The 10928-nt window shown below is 44.7% G+C and overlaps 1 protein-coding gene across 3 annotated transcripts; it reads right to left on the bottom strand.

Moving 5' to 3' along the window:
* Window positions 1-1796: 1796 nt before the first annotated feature.
* On the bottom strand, window positions 1797-9375 carry LOC125528561 (protein argonaute MEL1-like). Of its 3 annotated transcripts, none has more exons than XM_048693012.1 (26): window positions 9109-9375; window positions 8608-8813; window positions 8365-8514; window positions 8134-8267; window positions 7921-8030; window positions 7707-7813; window positions 7200-7338; window positions 7007-7123; window positions 6724-6831; window positions 6567-6638; window positions 6142-6261; window positions 5880-6048; window positions 5671-5792; window positions 5425-5565; window positions 5138-5280; window positions 4993-5055; window positions 4851-4914; window positions 4623-4755; window positions 4455-4513; window positions 4273-4367; window positions 4147-4178; window positions 3565-3706; window positions 2801-3312; window positions 2460-2693; window positions 2184-2307; window positions 1797-2094 (listed from the first exon to the last, which is right to left on the bottom strand). In XM_048693012.1, the coding sequence occupies exons 1-24, from the start codon at window positions 9109-9111 to the stop codon at window positions 2485-2487; spliced, it is 3150 nt and encodes a 1049-aa protein (XP_048548969.1). In that variant the 5' UTR covers window positions 9112-9375; the 3' UTR covers window positions 1797-2094; window positions 2184-2307; window positions 2460-2484. The 3 variants fall into 3 exon arrangements, with proteins under 3 accessions (XP_048548969.1, XP_048548970.1, XP_048548971.1); XM_048693013.1 differs by having other exon boundaries at window positions 2189-2307; XM_048693014.1 differs by having other exon boundaries at window positions 9136-9368.
* Window positions 9376-10928: the final 1553 nt, after the last annotated feature.

Raw genomic sequence — 10928 nt, 5'->3', positions numbered from 1 at the left:
CGGGTGAAAACCCTAGCCCCGGTGGCTAAGCGGCGGCGGCGCCACAGCGTCGTCACCTTCTTGAAGGCGCCGACTTGGGCATGGGGATGCTGGGCGTGCATGGCGAGCTTGTCTGGTTCCTGGTGGCGGCCCGTCTGATCTACTGCGCCGCAGCTCCGGGCAGGTCTGATTTGTCTCGTGGTGCTGTGCTCCTCTTCCGGTCATGTCTCCGATGGGGACCTCGCCCTTCCTTACCTTGTACCTGCCGTGGTGGAGCGGTACTTCATCTCACACATTGATGGCGGTGGAGATCGGCGGCATGGCGCTGTGGAGGCTCGGCGTCCGATGTGCGGAGATGGACTCGTGCAGGAGGAGGTAGCTGTCTGGCGTCATGGTGACGTTGATGGCAGAGTGGCCAGACAAGATAGAAGCCTCAATATAATCTGAAGATGGACTTGTGGAAGATGGCTGCGACGACACATGAGTGCGTCTGACCGGATTGTGCCCCAGACCCGGTATGTGGCTCGGCTGGGGCTTCCGGCTTTTGATGTTAGGTTTAAGTGAGTGGTTTGGGTAGTGGCCTAGCTAGCATCCCTTCATCATATGGATAGGAGTAGCGGCATATGTTGCCAAGATGGTGGATTCGGGTATATTGTTTGTAATACTTTGTAAGGTCCTCGAGAATAATTAATAAAATGGCCATATGCATCTCCCAGATGCAGAGGCCGGGGGTCATCCTCCTTTTCTAAAAAAACAACTAGGCCAAGCAGAAGATTGGTGCCCGCAAGGAGCAACACGATCCACTGGCCGTACAAATACATTGAGCAAGATGCTGCCTATGCACAGGCAAAGGGGTGCGGTCCTCCATTCCTTCGGGTAGGCCCGAATGCTTGTAACATTCCATGTTGACTCGCGCTTTGCTCCGTTTATAATAAAATGGAGCGGGGGGACCCCTTTCGATCAAAAAAAAAACAGGCAAAGGGGTGGTGCTTAGTCTGGTGCGAGGTGAGATTTTGAAATAAGATTGAAGGGAAACAAATTACCGAGTGTTGGAATCTTACAACTTTCAATACACTTGTATAACCTGGAGCCGGGGCTAGATCCGTCGAAAAAGATCCAGTTGACAACCCTGCCGCCCGCCACAAGCAGGGCAGGGGATCAGAGGGAGGGCATTGGTGCCAGCGGATGAAGGAGATGCAAGCAGCCATGAGGCGAAGCAACTGGTGTGTTTGAATCCGGGAAAGGCAAATAGATTAGGACGGCGGCAGCGGAAGATGAAGATGAGTCGTGCTTAAGTCCAAGCCAAGCAACTAAAATAGCCTAAAGCTTACCAAAAGGAACAAGTTTACAAGGACACACAGTGAAAGTGTAGTGACCACATTATGGGTACAAACATGCGTGCCACAAACTCCATGAAATTCATGGTACTAGAAACTAAAAATCCTGCCCCTTGTGAAAACTTGTCCTTGGAAGCAACCTCTCTTTGAGAACTTAGTGCTAAAAAAACTCCACATGGATCTCTATCTACAAGACAATGGAGAACTCTTCTGCAAAGAACCAGGATTAAAATAAAAAGACAAGTTGTTCAAAGGCAAATTCGGCTGTGGAATCTAAAACTTGCCAACCAATTTGGTTTTGGATTCTGGACAAGCCCGAGTGCAAGCCAAGAGAAGCTCAAACAAGTTGCTCCTCTGACTTGAATCCAGAACCAAAATAGTACACCAGATCCCAGCCACAAAGCCAAAAAAGAATCAAACTTAAAGAAGCCAAAGATCAGAATAGCACAGAACAATATGGCAAGTAGCAAAACCACTTGGTAACTTGAACCACTTGCATAGCATAGGATAGGTCCGAAGTAGAGTTGAAGGTAACAAAGACAGGGTCATAGATATCCTGGCTACCACGAATTGAACCACATAACTACGAGCAACAAGCTCCACGGCAAAACAGAGTCATCGCCATCTGAGGCTTCTCTCACACACAACTCAGGGTAGGGTAGGGCAGGGCGCACAAGGAACAGCTCCACAGGAGCTCAGCAGTAGAACATGACGTCCTTGACGTTGTCCTTGATCTTTGGGAGCTGGCGCACCTCCACATGGCCCTCTCACGCAATGGCTGTTTGCATGCACATGTGAGAAACGAAATGGATAAGGTATGCAGATGAAGGCTCGTGTGCAAGCTTAATGGGAAAAAATCATCATCACCTTACCGCTGAATAGCGTCAATCATCTCAGGGAACTCCCCAGATCTTAGGACTCTCTCTATAACATCTGGAACGAAATCTCCAAGAATCTTTCCAATATGTATGTGAGAGTAATTATGAGGAAGCTGTTTAAGACAACAAAACAATTTACCTTAGAATGACTTGTTGAAGAAAAAAACAAAATACCAAAATAAACACTCTCTCAAGCAAGAAACAAAGAACCAATTTCTAAGACATTCGTTTTGTTAAAGAAGAATGATTTGTTAAGGGAACTTACAGTTTTTCCATGGACCTCGTAATTTCTAAGGCACTGGAAGCACCCCCAAGAGTCGTCCCTGTATTCTTTCCCAAAAACATTCGGACGGAACAGCACGATAGGTAAAAGATTGATAATTATTCTTTGCGGCTGGCCAAAACGGGCAAAAAACCTGGTTAACAAGAGTACGGAATCTAGCCTTCCTGTCACCTGACAATCCATTATACATTTTAAAAATGCCTATGACAGTTTTCCCTGCATTCATCAAAAAGAAACACATAGAAAATAAGTCAGGAAAATGAGCTTGTAAATTTCTAAAGAAACATTTAAGAGCAGTTTGAAAGAGAAAAGGATTAATATACCTTTTTGATCGGTGGTCTTAAAAACCATGGGGTTCTTTATATATTCTCTTGCCCAACGCTGGAGTACACGAACAGGGTCATTTAACAAATTAAGGAACCGTTCCATGTATTGGAACTCTCCTCCGTACCGGAGGAAGATCAGCCTCAGGATTCTTTTTAGTGCACATTTGTCCTTTATGTACATCTCATCATTACCCTTAAATGGTGGCGGCGTCCGGAGGACAGGAATCCCGTTGATGATCATAAAATCTGTCGTTGAGATCTTGCCATTCCAAGATTGTTGTGTATCCTGAGCGTCGACGAAAGTGCGAGTCAACGCAAGCGCCATTATACATCCAGCATCATCTATTAAGTTAACGTCTTCTTCTTGGCCCTCAATCTTATGATGATTAAATACCCACACATCAGGAAAAGTGTAATGTTTCTGAACATGGCCCCAAAGATTCTCCTGAGTCGTCAATGGGACCCTTAGCTCAGGGGGTATGGGAGATGGCTCTCTGCGTACCTGCCTCCTATTTGACATGCAACCGAAAAAATTGGTCAAGTGAAGTGATAAAATCCTAATGGAAAGTGTCAAGTGAGATGTAAACTACTCTATGTGTTCATCAATAAACTAGCAGAGGGTGTAAAATAGAACAACATCTATATTGTTAAGTATACTAATTCTTAAAATACCAATGGGGAAAGATGCTGTCTTGTTAAATTCAATGTAACATGGATGGACATAGAACAGATGGGCGAAAACTACTGAGTGTAAGATTTACCTTCTGCATCCTCCCAACAGTAAAATCTTTGGAAGCGACTGACCGCTAATCCTGGGGTTCAATCCAGCATTTAAGCTGTCCCCTTCCACGTAGTAGCGCGCACGAATTATACCCTTCAGGTGGGCATAGTACGCCGGTGTGACTGCATTACAAGTTCAGCCAAGTTAGCTTCTTCTGGAGGTAAATGTCACAGGGTGTAGAAATAGAACAATGGCTATGTTAACCAAGTAATAAGTCTAAAAACGGCATATGCTCCTAAGGGAAAGATGCTTCAATGCAACGTAAACATACAAGACATAGAACAAAGGAATGGAAACTACTCAGTGTGTTCATTAATAAACTTACAGAGGAATGGAAACTACTCAATGCATTATTCATCAATAAACTAAGCCTATTTGTCAAGCAGTTCATGCTAATTTTGAGTTTCAGACCAAAGGCCCTCAATACACATTCATCAACCCACAGAAGAAATGGCATGCCATATGATCAACCTCTAGTAGAGATCAAGGAAACTTTACTAGAGATCAGAACAGATCAAACTTCAAGCAAATTGAAGCAGAAAACGGAGCATGGAAAACTCACCAACAGAGACTGCGCGAGTGCGGCAGGTAGAGCTGCATATGGATCAGAATTAAACCATCATCAGAGTCATAACACAACAGAGAGAGAGAGAGAGAGAGAGAGAGAGAGGAAGAAAGAGAGGATTACGTGTAGCAGAGATCGTTGGTCAGCGACTTAAGCGCATCGGCTGTGAAGTGATTCTCATCATAAAGAACATGGTAATGTGTTGAACTGCTGGTTCCCTGAGAAGGATTTACAAGCAGCACTCAGTATGCAAGCATTGGAGATAAAAAGAATAGAAAAAAAAAACATGTGTGCGAAATGGGTACCTGAGTGCCAGCATTGTTGCACAAGTAGAAATCAAATTCTGATTTATCAGCCAACGTTCCTGCAGGACAACAGAAATAGAAATGCACCCAATCATAATCAGCAATGCTTCAACAAGTAGCGGAGACAGTTGTTATCAGTGACAAAATACGACGACTGTTACTACTAACCAAGAAGTATGTCCCCACTCTTGTCAGTCATATCACACCTCCCAGGAACCTCAGGGATATCCAGCCTGGCGTGATGCCTGACAATCACAAAGGTGACTGGGGGCATATACCCCTCCTCCAAAGAGGCACAGGCCTTGTAACAACAAAGTAAAAAACCATCAGAATGACAAAAGCCAGGGATATAACATCAGAAGAGGTAGACCAAAGCAGAAATTTGATGCAACTTACCTTCCTGATTGCGTCCATTTCATGAAGCAGAACATGGCTGAATTGGCCTTCACTTACGCCATCCCTGTACATGAGAATGATCAGTCAGGCAGTCCCGTTGAATGGACAGGATGAAAAGAGCGTCATGAAATTGTGCACATACCTGTAGAAGAGTATCCTCTCAGGCCTCCGGCCTGTGTTCCAGCGGGAGGCAATCAGTAACTCCCTGTAGAGAAAATTATGTCAGGTTAGTAGTTGATCCACAGGGCAATTGCTAGCAATCGTCTCTGACTAATCACAAAACTCACCTTATCATGCCAGCATTGACATTACCCCTCTGTGGATCTTTGGTGACACTGAAGAGGTCTTCAATTATCTCCTGCCTGTGTGGTTGAGCAGAGACAAGACCGCTGTACTTGGTGATCTCTGGCCAGTCCATTGATGCCACCACCTACATCAATCCAATAAAAGAAATGGATAAGTCTATTTGTACTCAACAGGTATGTGCATCAAGATTATAATTCCATTTGAAAGATAAATTCAGATAGAAACAAATAATGAATTGACAAACTGTTAGCTACGGGGAAGAACTAACCGCAGCAATTGATGATGCAGAGTCCTCTCCAGGTGGGGGGTGTGTAACATCAGCACCAAAGATGATTGTTGGGACTTCGGACACAAACGGTATGCCATTTCGCACAAAAGCTCTCTCCAGAACTGTGTTGCGTCCTCCGACCTAGTCAAGACACAGAATTATCACATTCAACAGAAACCGAAGTAGACAACGAATCAACATTCCATGGAAACTGAATGTAAAACATAGACCAGGTGGTTATGTTACCTTCACATTGATTTTGAGTGCAACATTCTCCAAATATTGCTTGTTTGGTCTGGCAGCATGCCTTGGCAGGCAGCACTGAGACACGATCCCAAGGTCAGTCTCACAAACCTTCTTGATTTTCCCTGCAAAATTAAACGTGGCACACACATGAATCTACAGAAATCCAAGAGAAGGTGGAAGGGGATTAACCAGAGGAGCCATATGCATACCATAAGAACCACTGACTTCAGGTAGGATTACGATTAACAGTTGTAGCTGTTTTTCGCTTCCCTGTTTTCCAAGCATTTCGGTAGTCCTCCTGTATACATCCCTCAAGGCATTCTCGATGTGGTTGGGGCTAGCTGATCGGTTGTCTACAAGTGGCCTTGGATTGACAGACTACAGGGTTGGAAAACACAAGTCAGTCAGCTATAACATACACACATAAATCATAAATGCCTGAGAAACAGGAAAGCAATGCAAGCCTTTTACCATTCCAGTCATATTGCACATCTGAATCAGATCACAACAGAACCTGTGTACCTCCTCAGGAGGTATGCGTGAAAAACTCACACAGGCCCAGTTGTCTATGATTCCTCCATTGATCATTTTCTGCAGTAAAAAAACTCAAATGAGACCTATCATTTGTACCATAATCGATATACTACATACAAAATGATGAGCCAAGTCACAGACAAGCTCAACTGTTTCTCAATTTAAGTAACCAGTGTGAAAACTACATGATCAATAAAATGCGATCAAGCAAAATAATTTGAGTTGCTACATACAAAATAATGACCTGTCCAATACATTAAGAACAAACAAAGAAGAAACTCAACAAGTTCTCCATGTATTTAGTTCCAAGAAAAAGTAATGCATAGTAAAATTGGGAGTGAAGACAATGAACAGGGAAATACCTTGTTAATCATGTTCCACTGTCCAACACTTGGCGCACAAGTTTTCTCCTTTCCAGAATCATGATATCTCAACTGGAACACATACGAAGGATGTGATTACCACAAATCCTTCCAGTTAAGCAGCTCAGAGAAAGGGGGAAAAATACAGCATTCTTACCATGGGGGGAGGCAGCACACGGGCTGGAACAGAGACCAGGTCACTGCAGACATTGATTTCAAACTCTTGAGCAAACTTGTCCTCAGCATACTTGTTGTGCAGAACCATCTACAGTGTGAAAAAGAGTGTTATGAGAAAGACTGCACATTACAGGCAAACATGACAAATATGCCTTGAAAAGGACATTCCTAACTACATGAGTTCGAACAGATTGGAATGAACTACCATATGTGAGAAGATATGGGCAGGTATTTACAGAATGCAGTTGACAACAGGTACATACCTCACGAATGCTTTGCTCCCTCTGCTGGGGACGTTGACAGGTAGTTCTAAGTATGTTGGTGACCTGCTTGTCATTCAGTTTCTTAGAGTACCTTTGCCCTTCAACAATCTTGCACGCCTACAATCAATTTGTAGAGAAGCATGAGCAAACAATGCATAATTCAAATATGATGAAGCAGGCATGAACACAATACCTCCATAGGCAGATACACAGGCCACGCATCACTTCCAGACTGCAAGCAGGGCCAAGAAGTATACTGCAGATTGTAGTTGTATCTTTGCATGAAGTACTGAACAACTGACATTCTTGTTCCTCTCTCATCAACAGGAAATCTAACAACAAACAAAACAACACGAGTGGAGTGCTATTAGAAAGGGAACAATAATCATGGATAGATGCTAAAAAGGAAACCGTGGTATAAACATTCATAAGGAAAATTGTGAACAGGCAACAACTTGGCACAAACAGATCTTTGCTATGCTGCCAAAATCAAATGCATATGCCACAGGAAGAATGTTGTAAACAAAATTATTCCCCTAACCAGTTCCTGGCACACCAACATCAATGAAGATGCAATAAGCCAAAAATCTATACAACTACACATCTTTTTAATATTCCAGCAACCCTGATTAGTTGCACCAGAACATAGAGAGAAAATACATAATGGAAAACATTATAGCATTTGAGGTTAGTTAATTACATGAGCTGGCTCATAGGAACAGGAGTAATCCCTGTTATCTTGTATCTTCTGATTTGGTCTTCCTGGTGGTTTGTTTCGACACGCACCCCACGGAGTGCTTTCTTTATCTGCATATAGTGCATAGGAACAGATTAGTCAACTATTTCAAGCCAATAAAATGGTGCAATGTACATAACATGGATTCTGAAACTAGGTTAGCATAGATGAATAGTACCTTAACACGGTCCCTGTCTGTCAGAGGCCGCGAGGCATCACGTAAGTTGAGGAACTCTAGCACAAACTGGACCACTGTCACAGACTTGAAGAAGGATGTTGCAGATATGTCTGAAAAATGGAAGTGCAGATCATCAGATAAACAAGGCTAGGACACACTGCAATCGGATAACAGTAACGGTAACAGACAGGGGAGGGGAGGGGAGAGGAGTACCTATATTGAGTGACAGCCCCATCTGGGTTGGACGTAAGCTCTGGTGGTAACCTCTCCAGCACTCTAATCCTTCACCAATGTCTCCTCTGTGACCAAAGGTGGTGGTGAAGAAGGATCTGGACACTGTGACATAGCTGCAATGAAAAAGTGCAATAGTGTTAGGGCTCTAGAGAACTAGCTAGTATGATGAAGAAAAACTGATGGCAAGAAACTGGAATGTGGATGTCATACTTCCAGGATGGTGACTCCCTGAGGACAACATCAAGAACTTGGATGGTTTCTTGAGGCATATCCCTCTGTCTTCCTTTGAGAAACTGTTGGAGGTGGTACAGGTCTGTCCTCCCAGCAATCCGAATGGTGATCTTGTACTCCCTTTCAGCCCTGCAAATGAAGAGGGAACAAGTTAGTAGCTAAAAAACAAATACAATGGGTAATCAAGTTGGACAAGACTGAAGGTAAAGAATCCAATCTTACTTTTCTTTGTCTTTCTTTTCCGGAGCAACCAGTGTAACAGAAAACTCCTCAGACTCAAAAGGGAGTGAGCCTGCAGTGTAAAGACTCTTTCTTCCATCGTAGGCAGGCAATTTGCCCCCAAGGGATGTCTTGCCGTGCAACTTGATTAGCTCACTGAGTACCTCCCTGTTCACAGCCCTTGATTTTGACTCCGGGTTAATGGAGACCTACAGCAACACATTTCAACATCAGTATGTATGCACAAACAAGAGAGACTCTGTTCTACATTCAGTACACAGAATAGAGACGATTAGCCCTCTGATTAGTGTCCAATGAATTTAAAAAAAAATCAAATGAAATATTGTAATTCTCAGTACTTATGCTATACTTCATTCAATCTGTGAGGGAAAAGAAAAACTAGCGGATCTTAAGAAACCAGTAAACCAAAATTAGGCAATAAACAAATTAGCTGCTAGTGGCATCGCAGGACTGGAAATGTAGCAGGCAAACGGCAAGACATACCATGTGCCGGCCTCCATTTCGACTTACAGAGACCAGAAAAAAATCCAGTTGAAACGGAAGAAGCCCTGTAGTATAGAGTCAATCAAGTGGGGGAAGAAGTCTGGATCCCAAATCGAACTCCCAATACTCAAGGGGGCACAGCACAGTAGAGTAATTTTCTGGCACGGCCATGCTAGGGTTCCTGACGGGCCGCGGGCGAGCAGGCCGGAGGCGGAGAAGGGGCGGCGGCGCTCCGTCCGGGTGAGGAGGGGTTGAGTGGGAGGCTGGGTCGGCATGGTGGGGGTGGGTGCGAGGGCACGAATCTTGGTGCAATCATGCGGTACAGAATACAATAAGCGGACCTGTGTACCGTGTGTATAGTATAGAAAAAAGGACCTGCGTACTGCGTCTAGTAAAAAAAAGGACCTGCGTGCTGTTTGTACTTTAAAAAAGGAACTACGGACTGTATACCAGATAGGAGTACTTGTTACGAGGAGTAGCAAAATAATTCGCCGCCAATTCACCATTTATAAATGGACTAGACGAATATAAAGTAGTTTTTTTGCATTTGGAATATAAAATAGTTTGGCAACAAAGGAGGTACGCATACATGTATGAGCAGAGAATGAGATTTTAAAGCAAAATAGAGCTAACTGTAAAAAGCTGAAAAACAATAATATTAAACCTCACGTCAAAAAAGTACTAATATTTAAATCCCCGTACGTGTCGACCATTCAGCGAAAAAAAACAGATCTACCACTGTTGTTCCACCCACATACATACACAAAGAGGAAACGTCCAAGGCTGGACCGAGAGGGGAAAAAGAATCTCCCCCAAAAAAGAAAGTTGACCACGACGGACTGCATGCAAACACAGAGAGCCACACGGATTTGCGCTACAGGAGATCCATCCGAGCAAAGACAAAACCAAAAGCTGCCGCGGGACCGCATGCAGGCAGGGCAGAGCCAAAGGAATCACAAACAGAAGTGCACCAGGCAGCAACAAAGGTGGCAAGGGCAACAACACCAACAGGCCTCCTGCTTTGCCCAAAATGTATGGAAGACACGTACACGGACGGACGGATGCGTCTGCCATGTCCCAACGGACGGATGGTACGTTCGTCGCTTTGCCCTTCTGCCCCGAACGAGGACAAGGACCAGACGGAAACCATAAGACCAAGACCATCCAACAACGACAGAAAAACTTTCGCAAAAGAAGAACGCCGGGGAAAGACACAGGAGATCAATCAAAGAAAGAAAAAGGTGGGTGGCCTTGCATGGGACGGGGAGGCTCCGACCGGCACTCCACAAGGATGGGATGGGATCTCACGGCGACCCCCTGCCGTCTATAGCCAAGACGGATCCCAAGAATCTGCAGCCTTGACCGCAAAGTTGCCGAAATAATGTCTACTCTACATCTACTACTGCTAGTTTCCAAGATAACAACGACAGAGACGAAACAAGAAGCGCTAGCTACTGTCTGCAGGATGGCTTTTGCATTGCAAGAACTCACTGTTCATGCATGAGAACAGGAGAAACCACCCATGCATGTGCCCAGAGAAAACGGCAAGATTTTATAAAGGCAAAAGAGAGAAGCACCGAGGCGTCACTACGTGTAGCGACAGCGCTCGACCAAGCATCCATGGATGGATGGATGGATGGGGTCGGAGACGCACGTCGCATGGAGAAAAACGAAAGCAGAGCGGGAGAAAACAGATCTATGAGTATAGCGCGGACAAGAGAAAAACGACGTACGATACAGCTTCGAAGTAGCAGGGCGCCGTCGCGGCGGGACGCGGCGCCGACGAAGCGCCCGGAGGCGGCCAGCCGGAAGCCCCGCGC

This window comes from Triticum urartu, unplaced genomic scaffold, assembly GCF_003073215.2.
Source record: "Triticum urartu cultivar G1812 unplaced genomic scaffold, Tu2.1 TuUngrouped_contig_4956, whole genome shotgun sequence".
NCBI classification, from domain to species: domain Eukaryota; kingdom Viridiplantae; phylum Streptophyta; class Magnoliopsida; order Poales; family Poaceae; genus Triticum; species Triticum urartu.
This window is presented reverse-complemented; position numbering and strand designations above follow the sequence as displayed.

Excerpts from the sequence above, each read along its gene's own strand:
- LOC125528561 (XM_048693012.1), bottom strand. Across the intron at positions 8,515-8,607 it reads GAAAAGAAAGACAAAGAAAA|GGCTGAAAGGGAGTACAAGA; the intron begins GTAAGATTGGAT and ends CTTCATTTGCAG. Across the intron at positions 6,262-6,566 it reads AGTGGAACATGATTAACAAG|AAAATGATCAATGGAGGAAT; the intron begins GTATTTCCCTGT and ends TTTTTACTGCAG.